This window comes from Psammomys obesus, unplaced genomic scaffold (genome assembly GCF_907164565.1).
Source record: "Psammomys obesus unplaced genomic scaffold, mPsaObe1.curated_primary_1811, whole genome shotgun sequence".
NCBI lineage: Eukaryota > Metazoa > Chordata > Mammalia > Rodentia > Muridae > Psammomys > Psammomys obesus.
The window spans coordinates 7,639,321-7,663,060 of NW_026596125.1; the positions used below are offsets into that span (position 1 = coordinate 7,639,321).

The 23,740-nt window shown below is 52.4% G+C and overlaps 1 protein-coding gene across 1 annotated transcript; it reads right to left on the reverse strand.

Moving 5' to 3' along the window:
- Positions 1–120: 120 nt before the first annotated feature.
- Positions 121–22,108, reverse strand: Itprip (inositol 1,4,5-trisphosphate receptor interacting protein). The gene is made up of 3 exons (XM_055629980.1): positions 22,003–22,108; positions 12,363–12,521; positions 121–3,704 (listed from the first exon to the last, which is right to left on the reverse strand). Exon 3 carries the CDS (start codon positions 3,689–3,691, stop codon positions 2,027–2,029), a length of 1,665 nt encoding a protein of 554 aa, XP_055485955.1. The 5' UTR covers positions 3,692–3,704; positions 12,363–12,521; positions 22,003–22,108; the 3' UTR covers positions 121–2,026.
- Between the last annotated feature and the right edge of the window lie 1,632 nt (positions 22,109–23,740).

The window sequence follows — 23,740 nt, forward strand, 5'->3', positions numbered from 1 at the left end:
GAATAAAACAGCGTGTGTGAAGCTTTGCTTGCCAATAGGAAATCTACCCTCGCCCCCAACTCTGCTCTAAGGTTTCCTGAGTGAAAAACAAACTCTACTCCTTATAAGAATTGAATCCTTCCTTTAATATAAATAAGGCAGCATGAAACCCCAAGAGCCCTGCTGCTTCCGTCTCATCTCTAGGGTACAACCGGCTTCTGTTCCACCAGGTGCCCAGCAGACAAGAAGCCAGAGGTGTGCTTCCCGTGACCTTCCTCCCAGAAGTGAAGGGGAGGCTGAAGGTCCAGGCTTGGTCTTGGCTTCTGGAGGCTGGTTCTTCGCTGCCAGGCTCTCTTTGAAGCACAGTGGGATATAAATGAACAAAGAAAGGCACAGATGACAATAAATGAGGACATCTGCCTCAACTCTGGAAGGTACCTGTTGGCTAAGGCGGCTCAGGGCTGCTGGCAGAGCCACACTCTGAGTAGGCTCCGCTCCTTGGTCCTAGGTTGCCATGTTGAGGCTGTGGAGGAGCGGGACCACACAGGCTCAGTCTAACTCTGCCCACACTCAGGCATCCTATGGTCTCTGGCCACCCTCCCCATGGTGGAGATCCTCTCCACCACCACTTAACCTTGGTAGCTAAATGGTCCATCTTCTGGAGCTTTCTGAGGTCACATGAGGCATGTGTGGGGCTAAGGGAAGCCTGGTTTTGATCCCTGCAAGGCTCATTGTCTTAATTTCTAGGCACCACCTTGTTCTTCATCCAAGTTTCTTCTGTGGTCCACTGTAAAAGTTACCAAGATAATGTGGAAAAGAAATCCCAGAATAGCTGGTCAAGTTCAAGTGCAGAAGAAACAGCTGGATCTTCTGAAATAGGCCTGGACAGAAGCCCAGCTCCAGCCTCATGCTCTAGTGCTGGTCTGGGGCCCACAGCACCCCTTTGAGTTCCCAGGCTGCGCCGAAACTACTCATATAGCTCGCCAATGAACCCAGCCTCCACCATGGTCTTTGAGTCTGGGTCATCCAGGAGGTCCGCAAGGCCCGTGCAGAAAAGACTGGTTATGTACAGTGGCCGGGGCCCCCTTGGAGTCAGGAACTGGGAGACGCTTTGGGTCTGGGTTTTATAGCACCTGTGGCATACAAGCCTACCCCTTCCCTATGATCAGGACCCTGAAGATGGGTTAGGGCTATCGTAACCCTTGTCCCAAGGCTCTGTAACTTTCTCCAAGTGGGCCAAAGTGCAAGTCAGACATATCTGTGTCACTCTACCACTGTTGGCTGGCAAGACCAGCTATGGAGAGGGGAGGGGCTTCTGTGGGAAAAGATACCCACAGTGGTTGGGACCTGGTCTAAGGGCAAAGGGACAGGGAGAGGGTCAGATGTGTGGCTGAACAACTGGCCAGTGTGAGACTCTCCACCATCAAGTACCCACTTCTGTGTAATGGAGATATTAGCTACCAGGCTCCTGGACCTCTGCCAGGTTCTTTTCACCAAGTGGTATGAAAAAATGTCAGCCACCGTGGGACCTCAATTATTGTGCCTGATGTGGTTCAAAGGCTGTGAATTCCCACACCGGCCTGCGTTTCTGAGTCAACTGCAGATAGCTGGACCAAGAGTTCCTGGAATGGAGTGCTGGGTCTTGATCTGGTTCCCAGCAACATCCTCGTAGATCCCCTATGGATATGAAGCACAGAATGGACTGTGATACAAAAGGGGTTACATTCAAGCCAGTGCTTACCTTCTCTCTAACTCAGCACCCAGACACTGTGAGGTCACTGCCTTGGTCATTCGCGGTGAGATCTAGAGCTAGCTGCAAAGGGTCAGTGCCCAAACCCAAACAGTGGTTTTACCAGCAAGCCCCTGTGGCAGAAAGACAAACCAGTGTCCAGTTGTGATTCTGTTTCCTTCACTCTCCAGGACTTGGCTCCCCCACAAGCTGAACCTCAGCTCCCTCCAGGCCTACTGTGTTTCCTGTACGGGGTCACAGAGCCCAGGAAGGTAGGTACATGGGATGCTCTCCCTCAAGGCCCTCAAATCTCATGCTCTACAGGGCAACAGCTTTTGGTGGTGGGCTGGCATGGTTTGAGGGGACATGGAGGGAATACTCTCGAATGAACGTCGGGGCATTCTTAAGCATTTCGTAGAAGAAGTCCACTGTGCTATGGTAAAGAGTCCTCTGCAGAACGAAGGGCCGGAAGAGGTTGAGTGGCTCGGCTGTGCGCACGACCCCAGGGAGTCCCATGGCCTCGGGCACCTTACGGTTGCCCACAAAGAAGTGATGGAGCTTCTTCTCCAGGAGGCTCCTCTCCAGGAAGCAGAAGAGCTCCTGCAGGCGCAGCTGCAGCTGGCTGGCCTTCCAGTCAGCAGCCCGCCGGGACAGCAGGAGATGCAGCAGGGCCGTCTTTAGGTGGTAGTTGCTCAGCTCGCTGGGGCCTGTCAGGCGGCTCTGCTTGGATAGCAAGAAGCAGGCGATCTGCAAACAGCTGAGGTGACAGGCACCCTCGGGCAAAGCCTTTGCCGTCATCCGGAGGAACTGTCTCTCATAGACAGCAAAGGACAGGGGCCAGTCAGTGCTGGTGGCTGGAGTTCCCCCACAGGGCTCCTTGGGAGGCCGCAGGACGAAGTACAGATCCGAGTCGTTACACTGGATCACAGGAGTCAAGGTGAAGGGCATGGCCTTCCCTGAGCGGAACTTGATCTTGAGACAGCCTGGAGTGTCCAGCTGGTCAAAGGCAAGGTCAAACTCATATTTGTGGGCAATGTGATGCCAGGCCCTGGTGAGCGCCACCTGGAACCACTTCATGACCTGCATGGTGTCCAGATATGAGGACTCCCTGGAACACAGCAAGTCCTCCATTTCACTGCCTCCCCCGCTGCTGGGCCGCACCGCTCTGTTCTTGCCGTGGAGGAGGCACAGCATATCTTCCCCAAGCTTGGTTTTGCCGCAGATACAGCCTAGAGGGTCTCCATCTGCCAGGGTCACCTTGATTTGGCCGTAGCCCTGGCGACCCAGGGGTACAGAAAGGCTGGAGCACCAGAGCTCTGGGTGGAAGCTGTAGGGCTCCGGGGGAATGAAGGGGACGAACAGGCGGCACAGCAGGGGCCTCTCCGCTTGCCAGTTCTCATACATGCTGTCCACGCCAATGAAGTCCTCCATTTCCATGTCTGTGTCGCGGTTGCAGATGCTCCTCAGGGCCTCCAGCAGGTCATCCACGAAGCCTTCCACAAACTCCCGGGTGCGGGTGGCATCCCCCGTGGCACTTCGAATACAGTGTTCATAGAAGTGGTCCAGGGTGGCCTTATCGGGCAGGGGAAGGCCCCGCAGCGGAGTTCCAGACAGGTCGTCCTCATCCCCGCCCAGGCACTCTGGAAAGGGCCTGTCCTGGAGGTCCTGCCGCCATATCTCGATGATCAGGAAGAGAATCATGCAGAGAGTGCTCCAGAGGTCCCAGGCAGTGTGGGCCTCCGGCGGCTGCTGGCCGTCGTCATCCTCTGACTGCTGCAGGGCCTCCTTCTCGGCCACCAGCCGTGACACCTCCTCCTCCAGGCGCAGCTGCTCCAGCTGCAGCTTCTCCTGGTGCTCTTGCATCTTGCGGATGATCTCTTCCTCGTTCTCGGGAACGGTGGCATTCTCACGTGGGAACAGCAGGGGGTGGTTAATGATGGCCGTCACCACCACCAGACAGACCCGGAAAAGTCCCATGGCCATGGCTGTAGAGTTCCTGGGAACAGAGAAAGACACTTCGGGTCACACATAAGGCTCCTTCAAGGACCCTTTGCCCCGGAGCCTTGTACCAGCCTCCTTCCCCAAGAGTTGGTGATGGCCCTGGGTCTCATGACCAACCCCCAGCTGCCTCTAATGATCATCTCCGGTGCTCCAGCCTCTGAGAAGAGTGTAAGGCTTACCCACACCACAGACATTTCCTTCTACCTGCTAGAGCATTTATCGTGATGGAGCCAGCACACTCTTGACCCCGAAGGCCAACCTTCTACCCTCCTAGCCCTCTGGCTGGGGTAGATATGAACCCACAGCTCAAATCCAGAGGTGCGCATTGAGGCCAAACCCATGACAACAAGACGATTCCACACAGCCACAGCTCTACCCACGGTGACTGGTTCTGTGATGAGTAACGTGAGCCAATGGGAAATGAAGGCTTTCCTCGTTGCTAGGGTTGTCTGATAACAGGATTACATGCACAGCCTGGGCTGCCTGTTAGCCACTACCAAGGGGAACCTGCCGCCAGCCCAGAGTAAAGCACACCCCTGTGTCCAGCTGTGTATGAAACCTTTACGGCTAGGTTTTTGCTATCAGACAGGTTGATAGAGACGTCCTTTCTCTTTAAGCTAAGTTGAGCTGTTCTTCAGCCACCAGAACTATGAGGCCTCACATGCTGCCTCTGCCTCCACTGGATTTTGTTTAGTGGGTGTGTCTTCCTGCAGTAAAACCTTCTTGTTAAGACTGACGTGTTCCAAAGCTAGTCCTGCCATTGAATAGCTGCGGTGCTGGATACGTTCATTCACCTCTCTGAGTCTAGGCTTCTTGGTTTAAGAACAGAAGGTAATCATACCCCCACAGGGACAAGGATCCGATACCTCTCTCTTCTCCTATCAAAGCGCTTGATCTCTGAGTCTGACCTCGTAGCAGTTTCTCTAAGACAAATGGGTTTTTAGGACTTAAGTAGTCTCGGGGAGAATGGCTACACTCTTACATCTTGCAGTTGGTGCACTGGTGGAAGCCTCTCCTGGGATCTTGTCAGAAACCGGGAATGAAGCTGAGCGTGGGGCTGACACACTTAGGACACAGAGTCAGGCGGACTGCCATGGATTCAAGGTTAGCCTAAGCCACACAGGGAGGCCACCAAAACACAACCAAACGAACGAACGAACAAACAAACAAACAAAGACAGGGGGCCTAAGTGAGGGCTTAGCCAGTAAGCACACTTGCCACTCTTGCAGAGAACCAGTGTTTGGTTCCTAGGATCTATGTCACTCAGCTCACAACCACCTGTACTCCAGCTCCAGGGAAACTGATGCATAGACATATAGACATGCACAGACAGACAGACAGACAGACAGACAGACACACACACACACACACACACACACACACACACAGAGAGAGAGAGAGAGAGAGAGAGAGAGAGAGAGAAACAAACAAATAAATGCAGAATCGCAGCCCCACTCTTGGCCTCAATCATAATCTGTACTTTAAAATCATCCAGATGGGGTTGGAGAGATGGCTCAGTGGTTAAGAGCATTGGTTACTTTTTTCAAGGGCCAATGTCTGATTCCCAGCACCCACATGGTAGCCCCCAACTGTCTGTAGCTCCTGTTCCAGGGGGACCTGATGCCCTCCTCTGTTTTCCTTGAGCACTGCATGCTTGTGGTATGGATATACATTCAGACAAAATACCTACTTCCATTTATTTAAAAAAAAAAGTGTGGGAAGGGCTGTGTTATGGGTACGGTAGACTCATCAATGCCACCTGTAATTTCATTTTCCCAAGTTTCAGTTGCTTAGAGTTAACTGTAAATTTTAAGCTACATTCTGAGCAATGTGTTGAAATCATGCTGCTCTACTCTTTCTTGCCTGGAATACGAGCCACACATCTGTCCAGCATATCTCCCCAGTACACACTACTCACTCATTAGTAACTAGTTAGCCACCTTGGCCATCAGGTTGACTGCCATGACATCACAGCACTTAATGGTCAAGTAATTCTTATTTGACTTTATGGCCCCAAAAGTGCAAAAGCAATGATTCTGGTGGTTTGGATATGCTGATGAGAAGCAGACAAGCACTTCTTTTATGTGAAAAGACAGACATTCTCAAGAAAAGAAAGACAATCATATTTCAAGGTTTCCTATCCAAAATTGTGATGAAGGAAAAGAAATTCTTGTGAGTTTTGTTGGTGCACCTCAAACTACAGAAATTATAGCTGCAATAGGTGGTGAGCGGGGGGAAAGGGAAAGGCCTTAGTTCTCTCCTTCTCTCTCTGTGCGTGTGTTGTGTGTGTGTGTGTGTGTGTGTGTGTGTGTGTGTGTGTGTGGTAAGACAGAGAACACATAGCCACTAGCACTCAGGCACTACATGAGGTCTAGGATAAGGGGCATCTCTGTACCTACCTTGTACTCTCTCCTTCCAGCAGGAGACTTGGGAATTAACCATCTACCTCTTTCCCTACCTGCCCTGTCCCTTTCCTTTTAGTGACCTTCTGCAAAGAGAGCAAAGATCTTGAGTTGTTGGACAACAAAGTGAAGAACCCACAGGGCTTCACCTGTCAGCCTCCTGGGGCAAGCCAACACTGGTGGACAGAAATTCCTGGGCTGTTTGCCTTGAGTCCCCTGAACTTCAGTTTGCATGAGTCAGTTCTTACCCTCATGGTACAGGAGGGCAGGGTTCATCAGCAGGTGAGGATTCTCTAGCAAAGAGAAGATGTACACTCTTGGCCTGTTTTTGCTGCTGGCCAGGGCAAGCTGCTGTTCAAAGGTGACTCAGACAGCTCCACCCCATATACACAGTGCACTAGTCAGCAGGATCCGGAGGGGCTGCGGCTGGAGAGCCAGCCCCAGGGAAGGAGGAGACAAGTCCAGGCGCAGCCCTCAAGAGCCCACAGGTTTCTACAGAGAAGAAGGGAGGGACAAGAGAGAGGGCAGGACGTCAGACTGGAAGAGATAGGATGGGGGAAAAGTCCAAAGGCAGCCAGCCATCCTCCCACTTCGGGGAGCTGGGAAAAGCACGCTGGATAATTGCAGAGACAGAGCAGCCATGGTTTCCACAACACAGAGACAGCAAAGGGTGATCCACCAGGGCGGCCCAAGGGCAGAACCGAGGCTGTTTGATGAGCATGGATCAGGGCTTTAAATGAAGTACAGGCAGCAGAACACCAGGTGGCAGCCAGCTAGCCAGCTGACCATAGGAGGCTCCAAGGTCTTTCCAGGCGGCTGCCTCTGGGCACAGCTGCACCCATAGCAACTGCCATGATGGGAGGAAGTCAGTTTCCACATCAACTGAGGAGGGAGAACATGCCACCAGTGTGTGTGTGTGTGTGTGTGTGTGTGTGTGTGTGTGTGTGTGTGTATATCTGTGTGTGTGTCTGTGTGTGTGTCTGTGTGTGTATGTGTGTGTGTGTATCTGTGTGTGGGGGGGGCAACGCTAATCCCCAGAGTGGAGAGTTCTCTTCCCCTTCATACACCAGCTTCAGCTATGCCAGCGGAGCAGAGCCTCATGCCACTGGAGGATGCGGGACTCCAGGAGTCTCCTTGTTCAGAACTCAAAGACAAGGAATTAACAGCGCTTGGAGGAGGCGAACGAGGCGAGGAAAAGCCTAGGCACCTTAGACAATCCCTCTGCTCTTTCAGTGTCCTCCCTGCCCCTGTCAAAGGGGAGACAGATCTGTTCTTGTAAAGTCTGAATAAGACGACCCCCACCCACGAGCCTTTCTGCCACTGTGTAACTGCTGTGTCAAAGAGTAGCTGTGATAGAGTGAGAATAACGGATGTCCCCACTGCAGGGGACTCTGGAAGGACACAGCAGCACCCATGGGGGTTACAGATGAACCTTGTCAGAAGCACAAGGCCAACAGCACAAACACAATGCATCCAGCTTTGGACATCCAGCGGGCCTGGCCTTGAGCTTTGGCTCTACCTCTGGTGTTATGATCTCAGGCGGACTCTCATCTCCTGGTCCAGCGCTCCTATCCTCATCTGGGGGAAGGTCAGAACTGCCCCTCCTTTACAAGGGTGCTGAGGCCCAGGGCGCCTGGGTGCTCCGGACAGCGCCCAGGCGCAGAGCAGGCACAAGCACTCATCTTTGTTCCCCTTGGCCTCATAGGTGAGGACTCTCACCGGGCAAGCACAGCAGCCCCACCCAGGTCTCAGGGTGTGGAGGAGCCATGCTGAGAAGTGCTTTGGAAGCAGAAAACGCTCCACGGTTATTGCTGTTTCTTGGCACGGTGCTCCTTCCACTCTGCCCCACAAGCAAATGAGGGGAATCCTTTAGAGCCTGGACCTTCCTCTGCATAGGAGGCCCCCTGCTGACTCAACCCCTCCACCCCCCTAACCCCACTCAACCATCACCTCCTTCCCAGCGATCTTAACCCAGTTGTCATCTCGTCCCCTGCTAACCTCTGTCTGGGCTGTAGAACCCTGAGGATAAGGTAGGAGGGCCGGGCCAAGATACCGAATGGGTTTTAGCCACTCCGTGCCTACCACAGAGCTGGGGTTGAAGCGTCTGCTCTTCTGCCTCCCAAACCAGTTAATAGGGACCACTGACCTGAAGGGCCTAGGACCTTGTGCTGTGATGTTAAACTCTTGTAAACCAAAACTACATGCATCTGTACACATCCTCACATGTGCACACACCCTTCCCCAAAGGGGACCTTTCCCCCATTCCAAGGATGTCTGCCTCTGCTGGTCCCCAAGCTGTCAGCTCTGTCTGAGGCTGTCCCACACCTGTGGTTTGTGACATCTGTTGGCAGCCTTGGCTTTGGGAATAAACCTGGGTCATCTGGCGGGCTTTCGCCTGCTTGCCAGGAAGCAGACAGGAAGCCCGCTGAATTCCTCTCCACCCCAGCCTCACCCACAGAGAGGGTGGCTCAAACAGCTAAACTTAGCCTGGCAAAAAGCCAGGTCTTGGGGTACAGAGGCTGGGGAAAGATGGTGACCTCTGTGTGTCTGGGTGAATGTGGTGGCCAGGACAGGTACTCTTCCTGTAGGGCTAGCAAGAGCCTAAGACCCTAGAGGAGAAATGTGAGGTGGCTGTTTACTGGGGTCCTTTACTCCTGCACCCCAGAGCGTTCCTCACAAAAGCTTTGGAGAACAAACACCACTAAGAGTTTATTGCCCACAGCTCCTGTCTGTTGAGCCCTCACTAGGATGCACTCAGCGCTGTCCACAGTGGCTGTGGTAGCTTTCCAAGAGATGGCTATGATCCCTGCCTCACAGATGGGTTAATCAAAAAGCTGAAAGGACTTTCTAGCCATGTGGCTACAGAGGATGGAGCTAGCTGGCGTTCCAGCTGCTCCACGTGCCTTTACATGCAAAGCCCAGACTTTCCCACATTGCTGCAACAAAGAACCTGGTGCTGGGAGAGAGCTGGACCTTTCGGGATCCCCAATGATGAGCACAGCTCGACCCTTGACAGGAAGCCTTACAGACAGCCTTACAGGCTGACAGCCACAAAGCACTTCACAGGGGCTCCAGAGGCCAGTGACCTAGAGCTATGAAAACAGAGACTTTATTCAAGTCCTTTGAAGGTTCTCCCGGCCCCACCCACTGGTGGGGGTGTCAAGCACCTGGCTCCATCTTTAAGCCCTTCTCTCTTTCCAGAGAATTCTCCAACAAGCCTGTGCCCTTTTCCTCCTTCTGCCCTGTCACCAGCCTATGGCCATCCAGGGTTGGATGGACGATACCAATCTTGGCCACTGAAGCCTCTCAGGCCATTTCTCAGTGACTTAGTACCTCCCAGTGGGGCTGTGACTCTCTGAGGCTCCCAGATGTAGCACCCACCTGGGAACTTGCTGGACAGATGCATTTTCAGTGACATCTTAAGCTGCCTGCTGAGCAGAAATGACAGAGTAGGGCCTAGCACTGTGGTGCTTTTCACAAGCTCCCCTGGTGGTTTTTGGGCTCCCTACTGCCCAAGTCAGAGGAGCACCCATTCTAAAGCCAGGTTCCTAAGCCAGATACCCTCCGAGAAGGAAGGTGGGGCTCCTGCAGTGGCACAGCTGGATTCTAAAGCTTGCCAAGGTCTCCTGCCTGGCCCAGCCTGTCAGATGTAATTAGCTCTGCTAATTAATTACCACAGTAGCTACAGTGCTGGAGAAGGAGTCCGAAAGAGGAACCTCTGATGGCTTTCTTACTGAAATGGAACGAAGGAGGTGGATGGTGGTAGACTCTGTGTGTGCTTGAAAGAGAGACAGAGACACAGGGAGACAAACAGAGAGAGAACTTAGTTTTCCCCCACTGTCTAGGCGCTAGACCCTTTAAGAAAGGAGTCAAGAAGACCCAGACTATTCTGACTGTGCTGAACGCTACGGTGCACCTGGCCTGTGTTTGGGTTTTCAACTCCAGCTATTGAGGTTCACAGGTGTGTGGGGGAAATAAAGCCAATTGGAGAGGGTCAGAATTTAGAAGTACACTCATCTAAGCCCCATCGTACAGATCTGCAGACTGAGGCATAAAGAGGGGACCTGGAGGGTGATACAGAGGGGGTGGAGGCAGAATGGGCATCGTCCGTGGGTCCTCCCAGAAGACCTCTGATAGGAATTTCTGCGCAGAAGAAAAGCAAAGGATGTTCTCACTATGAAGATCTACTTTGTGCCAGGCGTGATGTTAAGCACTCTGTACATGTGGTTCCATGCCAGGCGCACGCCCCTTGTGTGCTTGTTTAATTTTTAGAACCCGAGCTTGGCGGCCGTAACATTACCATCTTACAGAAGGGGCCGATGGTCACAGATGGTCTGCGGCACGCTGAAGTGAGCAACGCCCAGCTGAGCCTGCCCCTTCCTCTGCTCTCTCATCACTCCTCAGGAAGTCAGGGGGAACTGAGTGAGTGGGTCCATTGCCTCCTGCTGCCTGGGGCACCTCCTGGCCACCAATGTCAGCAGCAACTGGCCTTATTATCAAGATGACTGTGTCTTGGGCTTCCTAAACCCTGGAGAATCCAAGGCTGGGGCAGCCTGAGCCCTGTGGAGACTCCCTCCTGTATCCCAGCTCTCTTTCTGTATCTCGAGTGCCACACTTTATTCAGGGGAGTGGAGACTAGCTGGTGTGAGACTAGCTTCCCCTAGGGGCAGGTCTATCTTCCCCTCTGAGTGCCCTGGCTGCGAGCTTGAACCACTGCCCTGCCCTCCCCTATGGCAGCTTAGTCACTGGTTCTGCTTTCTCACCTACAGGTCCCGCAGAGCAAACAGAGTGTCCTTCTGCAAGTTCCAAGTCCCCCTGCATGGCCTAGACACACACAGCTCCAGCTTGGCATGGGGATCTGACTTAGCACGTGCTGCCCAGGGCAGACATAAGTGTGGCAGTCACCTGCCCCTGCCCACTCCACTATTGGCTAACTCAGGACCCAGCACTGGGGCCCAGTCACCTCAGCTCAGTGTGCACTGCCTGCTAAGAGAGCACCCACCACCGTTTTAGAACACAAGAGGGGAGAAAGGCCTGATAGAGGCAGTCCTCGTCTAAGCAAGGTGCAGGGGAGATGCAGGGTGCTGCTGTGGCATCTCTGGCTGGACTGCTCTTCACCTGTACCCATACGGGCACAGGGGAGACATCTTTGTTGGGGGCTGGGCCATGGCAGGGCTTTGGTCCTCAAAGGAGGGGAGGGCCAAACAAAGAAAGGAAGTAAGGAAAGAGGAAGGAAGAAGACCAATAAGAATAATTGAGAAAGTAGGCAGAAAGGGTGTGGTTCACCCTACCCACCTCATTTACCCAGACTCCTTGTAGCCCTGGCCTCCACTACCATCTACCTCTCCCACCTAGGTCTTGCTCTTCTCTTCTTGTTGTTCTCTCTGCAACAGTGGTTGCGAAGCCAAGATTGTCAGGAAGAAGTGGGAGATAGGTGATGACACCAGGGAAAAATCAGCCAGGCTGCTGTGGAGGGTTGAGTAGCTGGGACACTGCCATTTGAATGAACCATTTTGACAACATTTGAGGGATAACAGTATCCCAGGCCTGTGCTGGGGGCTTTCTATAGGTGCTAGGAATGTTTGCTCTCTTTCCCATAGCTTCTCCAGAAACTGAGTGTGGAGTCTAAAGAGTATATTAAGGACAGCATGGTGCTAAGGCCTGTGGTCCCCCAAAGTGGAAGACATCCCTCCACCAAAGTCAGAGGAGACCCAGACTGACCGAGCAGGCCACCAATGAGCCAGTGATAAGTGCCCACCGGGTGGGAAGTTACCCCTTTTGATGAGGTAAGCTGTGTTGTCCACATGCGGATGATGGCTGGACCCAAAGTAGATACAAGCTCACATCATTAAAAGCACTCTTAGAAGGAGGGGCTTCAAGGAAGTCACCAGGATGCCGATCCTCTTGTCTGGAATGGAGTCATGAGAATGGCCAGGGCAGTCAAGGGACAGGAAGGACAGGGGCCTGGATGCTGCTGACCCTGGCAGGAGGGTTACATCCTTCCTGCTCTGCTACTTGGTGTGCCCATGCTTAGTGTGGCGGGAAAATCATCAGTCTCCCAGGAATTACAAGGTGTCCCTCTGTCCACACCTCTGCCTCACAGCTGAGGACCTGGTGCACAGGGCATCACTGGTAACTTGATGTCTTAGGAATTCACACCGCTAGGGTGGGAAGGGTGGGAGCAGGAGGGGGGGACTACAGCCCTGAGCCCTGGCCACACCCCCTTTCCTCATTTATTCCCTTTACAGCACCTGGAATCCAGCAGTCACTGAGTGGATTGAACGGCAGCCTTCAAGAAGATGTGATTCTGCCAGACGCTGAAGTGAGCTTATTTGGACACAGGGACTTTGGAGATGTCTCTAGACGAAGGAGCTTGAGATGAGACCCTGGAACCACATGGGCTTAAGTCCCTGCAAGAGACAGAAAGGACGGAGGACTAAGCAACGGAAGACAGATCTACACGGGGGATGCTGTATCAATGTAGGGACATCTGAGCTGGAAGAAAGAAGGAACACAGCAGCTCCGAGAATACCCTGTCACAGCCTCCTCAGGAGACTGGTGCAGTCTCCACGAGAAAGCAGCTGCCTCTCTCCCAGCAAACAACTCCCAAGCCTTGTGTCTGCTCCAACCTTTGTTTCACACCAATGACATGGGAGGCAGAATAAACTTTGGGGTGAGGTCCTCTGACCTCTCCTCAGTATCCTGTTTTTCTACTCAACCCTAACGTGCTACCCCCAGCCCTTCCACTTCAATGTAGTCCTCTTTCCAGGCAACAAGATCAGAGCTTTAGGTCTAATGTCCAGTGCCTGGCCTCCACCTCAGAGACCCCTTGCTTCCCTCTTTGCCTTACCTAGACATTTCAGATCATTCCTGGCGCATCTCCTCCCTCCCTCCCTCTGTGCCTCCACTTCTGTAAGCTAAAATGTCTTCTTTGTAAGCTCCTGCCACAAACCATGTCAAGGCGCCTTCCAGGTTTCTCCAACTCTGGAGGCAAGTCTCTTCCTGAAAGGGAAGGGAGTTAGACATGTTTACTAAGGCTCTGAATGTCTGGTGCCTTTGTAGGTGAGGCCTAGATTTGTGCGTCTGACATGCAGCAGGCACACCCAGGTGCGGGTTCCCTGGGCCTCTCTCCTTAGTGTTATATCCCGAGATGCAGCACTAGGGAGGGTGTCATCAACCTCACCTCACAGGCAGGAGCCCAAGGCCCTGACTGACTTTGAACAGTCTGAGGTCATTCAGCTCCAGGCCCATACCTTCCATGCACAGCCCTCTGGCCTCATCAGTTAGCTGCATTTCTTACTGACAGGGCCAGGGCCAGAGGAGGGGATGTCTTCTTTGCCTTCTCAGTCCCCAAAGTACTAGACATGTACCTGCTCATCGTGCCAAAGACTCAGAGCTTACACTGGGGATGCCACATTCCAAAGCAAGCCCTCGCAGATTCTGGTATCCTCCCTCACTGATGATTCCCTCCACCAGTTTCCCAGGGCGTACACTGGCTGAGGTGGGGTGGAGGGTGGGTGGCGCGGGGGGGGGGCGGCAGATGGGGTAGGGGGGGGGGTGGGGGGGGGTGGGGGGTGTCTCCCTACGTCCCTGGAATTCCTACTCAAATTTCTAAAAAGCTGAAACAGGCAGTGTGACTCAAAGGAACGGGCAGCCTGTTAACCATTTCCCAGACTTGTACTCCAAGTAGAATCTTGTACACATGCACAAGTGCTCGCACACCCCACTTCCCTCTTGCTTTCAAGATTCAAAATGGGAGGGGACATGAGGGCAGGCTCCCACTTGCACCCTTCCTGCTTGTCCACCTTGAGTTTTGTACACACACTGCCTCCCTACTTGGTGGAGCAGGCAGAGCCAGCTGCAGGGTGGAAGCAGGATCCCCAAGGGGACCAGGGTTGGCTGCTGGAGGCAAAGAAAGAATGAGGAGGCTTGAGCTGAATGGAGGAGTAAACACAAAGGAAAACAAAGCCATCCCAGGCCTCTCCCCTTCCAGAGGAGCTGGGGATGGGTGGAATTAAAGGAACTGTCAGGGCCCAGCAGCCACTTTCTTTTTGATCCTTGCATGGGAACAAAAGTCAGCTCAGAAGACAGCCTGTCTGAATTCTCCAGCACCTCTAAGGCACACCCCCACTTTCTGCAGCCAAAGAAAGGCCAGTTCCCCTCCTGGAGGCCTCCCCAGCCCACTCTCCTTAGGCTGAGGCAGTACCTGGACCCCAACTGGCCAGGGAGGAGAAAGGAGAGTCAGGAGAGGGTGGGTGGAGAGAAAGGAAGGTCTCTGCACACACACACACACACACACAGTCTATGCCTGTAAAAACCTCAAATCCCTTTCATCTTCTTAAAGAGGAACGAGGAGGAGAGAGAGGCCAGCTGTAAAAGAAAAAAAAAAAAAGCCTAAGAGCTGTAGTCAGCTTTGTTGCCTGTGCTGAACCTCAGGTTCCTGTGTTGGAACAGAATGCCTGGCTGCCTGCCCTCCCACACCTGTTGGTCAGAGCTAACCAATTCTCCTCGCTCCAAGGATGGTGTCACCTGCACAAACTTTTGCCCCTGACCAAGGCCACCTAGAAACAGTCCAAAGCTCTTCGGCTAGGGAGCGTTTTAACAGTTCGCAGAAGCCCAGAGTACATACAGTAAAGGGGCCAAAGCGTCAGGACTGGTTGAGGTCCTGGCTCTGCCATGAGCTATGACACCATCACCTAGTCCATGGCTTACATCCAGCCCACTGGTGAGGTATTGCCCAGTCACATTTGGTGCTGCACTTTGGAAGTGGCCTTGCTGTTGGCATTTGTACTGTTCCTCTGGGAAGAAGACAGTGAGTGACACTCCTGCAGATTCTTCAGAACCCTGTAGACGCTACATTAAATCCTCCTCATTTTCTTCTAAGTTCACAGGGAGGACAAAGTCCTAGGAGCCTTAGCAGCATTTTCCCTCATTCCCTCGGGCCAGCAGCACCACCATGGCTCTCTAAACAGTTTCTGAGCCACACAGAGGCAGCTGTGCTATGACTGCTTCCTGAATAAATGAATAAATAAAGGGAAGAATGGAGTCTTAGTCCCAGGAGCAGACGTGTGAAATACTTGGAGTGTGGAGTCCTGGTTGAATTCATACCTAGACAGTCTTTCTGGGAGGGACCCTACACTCAGAAAAACAAAGCTAACAGTGATTTGCACCAAGTACCAGCAAACATGAGTCAAACCCCTGGCAGACGTAGCCCTGGAAACAACTGTAGTTCTTTTTTATCTTGGCAGGCCTTAACTTCATGCCAGTGTTTACAAAGAACCATGAATGAGGTCTGCAGAAAGTTTTATAAGAGCCTCGCTACCTCACTTCTTTCAAGAAAGACTCATAGAGATGAAAGATAGAGATTATAGAGTTAGATAAAATTTCGGTAAGGCAGAGTGACCATCTTTTCTGGAGAAAACTGGACAAGCCGCTGGCGTTGACACAGGCTCAGCGGGTTCAGTAAATTGTAACCAATACATAACATTTGATGCTTAAGCTGTGTGCCATGTGCTTCACGTGTCTCGCCTCTCATGTTAAATCTCTGAACCAGGCACTCATATCCATCTGCAGATAAGGAAACTGAGGCACAGAGGAGTGAGGCCACTCACCAACAAACCAGAGGTGGGATGAAAGTGTCCCATGATGCTATACTGCTCATGACACATCTGTGGAACATTAGGCATGTGCTTCTGAACTCTTAACTTTTATATACGGATACTAAGAGAAACTGAATGAACTCATGAAGCAGCTTCTGAGAGAGAACATGTGACCTAGGCAAGCCTCTTCACAGCCAATTAGGAAGAGGAATGGGGCTCTTCTGACAGGGGGTGGGAGGGTTGTATGTGTTGGGGTAAAGCAAAAGGAAAGAATAAGGATGGATAAACTTGGGTACTGGGGGAAGAATGCAGGAGTGGGACCTGGTATCCTCTGCCTCCTCCCTGCCAGCCTGGGGTGCTGTCCTGTCTCCTCAGAGATTCAGAATAAAGGACCTGTTCATGAACTTGAGGTAACTCCCCTGCCTGCCTCTCCAGAAGGCAGCTATTGAAACAGGCTCCCATGGGAACTGTGCTATGAGCTCATGGGTCTCTCAAAAGGCAGGGCCAAGATGATGACAGCATCGCTCCAGGCTGGATGCTGCTGGTGGGCACTCTTCTGCATCCCCTTTGGGTACCCACAGTGGCAGCTCAGGGCAGCTTAGCAGTAGTGCTTCTGCTCCTGGGTAAGCCGTGAGTGCTCATCCACAGGAAGCGAGTCCCTTGGTCACTCCCATGGGAGCATCTCAGTGCGTAGTACACGTTGCGTGGTAGGTGTTACCATCATCACTGAACAGACAAGAAAACAGTCCCCACTGCTAACATCACAGCGTAGAGAGGGATGCAAGGCTCAGGCTGGGAACTGGTGATCTGCCTGCCAGCTTCTCACTTTAGACAGGCAAGCTGTGGGATTCCATATGCTACGTTCTTGGTCTCCAGGCTGTGGAGTCCAGGCAGAGATGCCTGAGGTGGCAGAAAGAAAGGCCTGGGGGACAGCAGATCTAAATTGGAGTGGTGTCTCAGGGACACGGAACAAGTCTGAGCTTGTTCCTTTATCTAGAAAATTGCACACACCTTGAGGGGCTGTTAAGAGCAAGAGAAACAGATGTATGTAAAGGGACATGGGCAGGCTTTGCTGGGAGCAGGCGTTCAGTGTTTTTCTATAAAGATCATTCTGTTTGTAGGAATAAAAGGTCTTGACAGGTAGCTTTTTGGGGGGACCAGTTTTCCAAGTAGAAGCATGAGCTTGCAAATTATCTACCTAGCTAACGGTATTTTAATTTTCACTTAGAAACCTAAAAAAGGCTATGTTCATATAAAAAAGGGAGCTATTACTTTAGCCCCTGACCTGTTGGTCAACAGGGAAGCCCATGAAGTTATGTCTAGTGGCACCAAACAGACTTGAATCAGGTCCTTTGAAGCTGAAAGGCCTTGGGTTCTGAAACTCTACAGAGACAGACCTGACATGCCATCTAGTTTTCTTCCACGTCTCCCTGGGAGGGCAGTCTCCTGTGCCTGCATCTTTCATTGGTAGCATTGGCTCGTAGCAGCCTTTGCTTAGGAATTCTGTCTGAAGGACAGCAGCAGCAGGCATCACCTTAGATGATGAGGCTGAAGCCACAGGCGAGCAATTAAGAGCGTCAGAATTGCCGTGAGTTCAGCCGGGTGCACAACACTGTCCTCAGAGTGTCCCTTTGATGGTACACAGTAGGCAACTATGGCTGCTGTCTCTACCGCCACTCTTGAACTGCCAAGTATCTCGAAAAATACCCCTACCTTCCAGGACAAGCTCCCAAAGATAAAAGGACTCCACAGGATTAATTTCCCACGTGTGGAATCCCACAGGGCCGTGAGCGCTGGTGAGAAGTAACTGCCTACCTCTCAGAGGGTGCTTCCGCTTCCACACATTCCTTTCCCTCCCTGCCTTGGTTATAAAGCTCCCTGAAGCTACTAAGTCCTCAACACAGTGCCATGCTTTTTGTATTTGCTTGATCAGTGAGGAACCCTTGTCATAATAAGGACACCAAAAAACCAGTTTCTGGTGCTATTCCACTGCACTGGATTCTCTGCTCCACACCCCCTCCTTGGAGGTTCAGGAGGTTCAGGCTACAGGAGCAGAAGCTCATGTATGGAGTCGGTCTGGCTCAGAGAAAACAAAACAAAACAAAACAAAACAAAAACAAAAACGGAGCAGTCAGCACTGTACCTTCCCCTTTACCTAAGGCCTCAAGACCCTCCACCAACTAGCTCACAGTCCAGAGCACAAACTCGGCTCCACTCATGGCCCACCCCCGAGAAACATACCTGTGGGAACTACATCTTCTAGGTCCCGGTCTTGTGACAAGCGTCTTACAGTTGAGGCTGCTTTGCGTCCTTCCTGTCTGGCTAAAAGGGGGGTGTGTTGCCTGGGCAACAGTGATGCTATCTGAGGTGCTTCCATTCCAGTGATGTCACTGGGTGAGGCACAAGAGCATAGGGGGGACATATTCTCTATGAGAAGATACCAGGGGTCATACACCATTGAAGATGGCCGTTTGGACACTCTTAAGAGACCCCTTTTCCTCTAGAACCCTCCCCACACTGCTCTCCTGACTGGCACCCATTGCTGCCAGTCTCGAAGCTGGCTTTCCCTTATCTATGGTGGCTCAGCGTTGTCCTCAGCTTGGTGAGACAAGGAAGCTCTCCTTCTGTCCCTGTGGGACAGTCTGGAGGCCTATGGCCTGGGAGGAAGCTTGGACTAGCCACACAGTAGCCTGGGTCAGACATGCCTGAGATGGTTTTACAGATGAAACTGAGACTTGGAGTGGACAGGGCACCGCTCACCCTTTGACCCAATTATAGAGCAGTGGAACAGGGACTCAACCTGGCCTACCCAGGCCAAAGCCCATGCAGTTCATATCTTGATTCGGTGGCACCTGGTGATACGGCTCACTAGTCATAAACCCAGTGTGGCCCCAGATAGAGAACACAGACACACACACACACACACACACACACACACATGGGGGGGCAGGTGAGGAGGGTGGGTGGCCTGAGGCAGCCAAAGCAGTGGCTGTGGTTGCAGGCCTCACTTCCAGGCTTAAGCAGGGATTCTAAGTGGCCACCTGCACTTTTCTACTCCTCAGGGCCCAAGTGCTAACTAAAGACCACATTTCTTTGTTCTGTGCTAGGCTTCTATTGACTCGCCCAGGTCACCTGAGTATTCGACTGATTTGTATAAAGCAGAGTACACAGCCCCGCAATCCTGAGATTGTATAATGTTTACCTTATGCAAATATATGTAACTGAGAGTTAACGCTTGCAAAGCACTAAACAAATAAATAAAATGAAAAAAAAAAGAAGCTGCATTATGAAAACGTAGAGGGAGAAATCCTACCTGGCGGCATCTTCAAATGCACACAAGGATTTCTTAGTGGGTAGAGCTATGAAGAGCCAAGGCCTGTGATGTGATGTGCCCAGGTAAACAGGCAATCTGCTGGAACACTCACCATAGATGGACCATGCTTGGGAGTGTTCTCCCAATTACTTAAGTGCCGAGACCCGAGGTATAGGAGCTAAGTAGCTTTCAAGCTGGAGCCGAGACATGGAGTGTTAGTCATGTTTCCTCCATGGTATGTGCAGATAAATAGGATTTGATGGGGCTGGGAGGAGGACACAGAGGGGATGAAGGGTTTGGAAGAGTAAGTCGGCATGTGTGATCTCTTTCATCTGCTTCAACTCCATGGGAAACTCCACCCTGCAAGTAGCTGTCACCTTTTCCCTCTGCACCACACCCAGGTGGCACTTACTCATCCCTGTCACTCCAGGATGCAAACTGGATCTGCCGCCTCGCAGCACTCTGTGATCAAGAAGGTCATTTGATGCTTGGCCAAGCCTCACTTCAACCACCAAGGCCGGGCTTGCCTCTTTCCCCGGCTGGATGAGTCTGCCATCCTTTTGTTTTTCGCTTTTTAATTTTTACTTTCTTTGCGTAGATGGGCCTTTCGCTTGCATGTTTGTCTGTGCGCCACTTGCCTGATGCCCTTGGATGCCAGAAGAGGGTGTCTGTTCCCCTGAACTGGGGTTGCTAGATGGTAATGGGCCACTGTGCAGGTGCTGTGGAGTTGAACCTGGCACCTCGGGAAGAGTAGCCCGTGCTCTTAACCACTGAGCTAGCCCTCCCGTCCATGTTAAACTCTTAATAATTGACTGTTGGGGCGATTTTCAGTAGTAGATTATTCAAGAGAACCAGGCTGGGGGAGCAACAAGGATGCTCAGCGGCTTGGCTGTGAGGTCCTAAAGGCACTGAAGAGCATCCTCTTGCTAAGAGTGAGGGTCATAGTCTACCTTACAGAAAGGATGGAATGGCGGTGGTAGCCTTGGAGGTTGCCCTCAGCTCTCAGCTTCCTCACGGCTCTGTTAAGACTGGATGAGGGCATCCAAGATAGACCAACATCCGGCATGAACCACATTTTGATTTTTCGGAAAACCTGGCCCTGTCTTAGCATACTTTTCTACCACAGCCCCCCAGGCTGCCGCACCGTCAGGTCTTTATTGGGGTACCTCTCACCCCCAAACATAGAAACACAGAGGCATGTACCCAGAAGGCACCACTCCCTTCGCAACCCCTTCACACTCATGGCCAGCACATGCCTTTTGGCCTCTGACGACTGTGCTCTGTGGAGCCCTATCTCTGTTCTAGCCAGGGACTCCGAGGCCAGGCTGAACAAGCCATTTCTTCTATCAAGTTTCAATGCTTGGAGCACCTGACGGCCATGCCCTGTGCTCCTCATCCGTGGGTCACGTATTCGGTAGCCCTTCTTCCTCACCAGATACGCTTTCCCCACTGTCCACATTGTCTCTGCCCTTCTCCTCGGGACAATTCTAGTTTGCCAGTGTTGTCCATCAACAAGTGGTATCTAGTGCACTCCACTGGCCCAGCCTTACTCTTGTGGGCTGCAGAATGCCAGGTGCATACCACTGTCTCCATGGAGACAGAGCATGCTTTTACCAAACAGGATCCCTTCCTACACTAACCTCAGAGGGGCCAAAAAGGGAAACCTATAGAAGGAGGTTTCTTGTAGACAGTGAGCAATTATCTCCCAGAGGCTGCTGCACCCTCTTGCCCTCTGATTAAAAAGTTCACCCACACACTCTTTATGTTTCTCTCAAGGACCGGGGAGCTAACAGCTTTTGGGATGTTGGCATCAGGTTAAAAGTTCAGGCCCTTGCCTCCTTTAAGTCAGACTGGAAACTGACGCGTCTCTGAAAATTACCCGCGGAGAGGGCAGTGTGTGAGCAAATGCTTTCCCATCTTCCCCTGGGATCCAGAGAGGGGCTGTAACACCACCCACAAGCGGAAAATCTGAAGGCAGCATGCCCTGGGCAGCAGCGATTCACAGGGATCAGCAAATAACGAAGGGCCTTAGGCATACCAGGTTGGCAGGCAGGCAGGCAGGAGACGAATGACAGCGGCCTCTGCCACCCTTTTCACGGCTGACCTGAACCAGTGGCCACGCAGGCTGTGATGGCTTTAGCTGGCAGCATCTCCAAAACAGAACTAGGTTGTAAAAGAGAAGAAATCCGAAAGGCAACAGAAAGCCACCGGACACTGAATTACATGGTGCCAGTACCTGGCTCCTTCTGCTTTGGAAAGGGTGGCCACTGTCTTACTAGGCAGAGGGGTAAAAGGCTAAAATGCTGTTCTTCCCTGGCTCGGTCAATATTTTTCCATTTTGTACAGGGAATCGGCCAGGGGCTTCTGAGTCCTTTTACCTGTCGGCCAGAATGAGGGAGGCTCAGAGTGGGCCTCAAGGAAGGAGTTAGGAATCCAGGCAGAGACTATTTACAGCCCAGGAGAACGTTCTGCAGGGTCTACTCCACCAGGAGTCCTGAAGGAGGAAGTGGCAGGGGCTTCATCCGGCCTGAAGCAACCTCCTTGCGTCATGACAAGTTACGAAGAAACCAACGTCATTCCATTCCTTTCTCCCAGGACTGAGACTACCCAACTCTGTTTAAGAGAAGGGAGGTCCCGGCTCCAAGCGCAAACACGTGGCCCGGCTATGGGCTCCAAGCCCAAGGGGCGCGGAGCAGAAGCTGCCTGCCTCCCAGATTGCAGGAGGCACTCGAGGGGCCTCCGCGATGAGGACCCCAGTGCATCCCAGGGATGAGGGAGACAATGCGCACTTCTCACGCGAGCGTAAAGGAGTTCCTGGGGTCGTTGCCGGCCAGGGCCCCCGCACACGCCGCACCCCGCGCTCCTGGGCACGGTCGCCCGCGCGGCTCTGCGGGAGTCCCCAGTCCCCCGCGCGCCCTCCATCCCACGCACTCTGAGCTCGGCGGGCAGCGAAGCCTCTCGTCGGAGTCCCGCACTTACGTTCAGCCGCGGCGGCCGCAGGGTACCGAGTGGGCCTCGCTCCACTCGCGCCGGTCGGGGTCCCGGGTCTGCAGGCTGCGAGGACCCGGGGATGCGGGCGACTGGACCGCGGCAGCTCCCGCCTCCTGGGCTCCTCCCGCCCAGAGCTACTGGGCAGCAGAGTTACTCATTTCCGCGTTGTCACGGAAACTTTTTGCTCCTTATAAGAACAAAACACCCGCCTTTACTGGCGCCAGGCGGAGGTCCTTAAGGACGACCTGCGAGTTGCCGCCGAGGTGCCCCGGGTCCGCCTCAGAGACCCTCCTCTTGGTCAATCAGATGCTCCAGAGAGGACCGTGGAACTGGAGAGCCACCTGGAGAGAAGGGTCTGACCGCTGGGGAGGAACTGGGAGGGCGGAACAGGGGAGCCGGGAAGGACGCCCTTAAAAGCCGGGCTAGGCTGCAGGGTGAAAAGGGTTAAGTCCCCGCGAGCCAACCCTCGTTGCTGTGGCGGGTTTTACAAGCCGTGGAATTCCTGGGGCCACCTATTTTGTCCGTCGAGGGAAATATAAATCGAGACACGAGGCGGGCCGCTTTCCCGCCTGCAGCTTGACTGGATTAAAACAGTTGGCTACACTTTATGGTTAATGACTGCGTTGTCTCTGGGGGGAGAGAGGCACAAAGGAGGAAGAGACCGGACTGCCGGAGCGGGCGGGCGCGCTCTTCTCCAGTTGTCAGGTTAGATTCCGTATTGCTTTTACAGCAGGAAGAGCTGGTACGGAGCATAGCAGAACTCGCACTTGGAACAAAAGTTTATCAACAACCTTTCCTTTGTAAACAGCACATTCCTACAACTTGTGGGAGTGGCTGGAAAGGGATGGAATAAATTACTAATTCGTTTCAGGAGCACCTAGGAAAAGGGGGGAAGCAGCAGTGTCTAGAGTTTACCACTTTACTGCTGGCGTTTGTCCTTAGAGCACCTTGCTCTCCTCCATCCAGCCCAATGACTTTTAACGCTCTCCTGGAAGGCATTAGGCTGGGTCTGCAAGATAAACAGGCGTTGAGAAAATGTCCTAAAAATAGACCTCTGGCCCTTGGCCCAGGGCACTTTCATGTACAGTCTTTGGCTGGCTTCTGCTCATAACCCTTTCCTGATGTGGGGGATTCTTATTGCAGAATTTGGGGGTCAAAGAAGAGAGGAACTTTGGGGGAAAACATTCCCAAAGAGCTGTGTATTTCCTAGATGTCTCCAAGTTCAATGGACAGGACACTCAGAACAGGTGGGAGAGTGTCTGGGAGGTGGGGGCTCTGAACTGGGGGCTGTCCTTTGGCTGAGTTCAGCGTTATGCTTGGAATGTCAAGGTTAGTACTTTCAATTCACTCTGGGATTGCAGCCGCCTGCAAAACTATTTAGCATTTTTTAACTAGCTGCATATAGTTACTAATATAAAAATATTTATTATATTTGTTTGCCTTTTGAGCTTGATTATTTCACCCCAGTGCTCCCGTTAATGCGCCCCTGTCTATTCTCAGCAGTAACTATATCTATAATCCTAACCTGGCATATAAGCCCTTTATGAACTGGCCTCTCTTCATGTCCCCAAGCCTTTCTCACTTATGTGCCACAGTAAATTCCTTACACACACACACACACACACACACACACACACACACACACTCACACACCAAATGAATTTTAAATGGAGTATTTTTTAATAAGTAACAGACTACATAGCTGTAGTTTTATGTGTCTAAGACT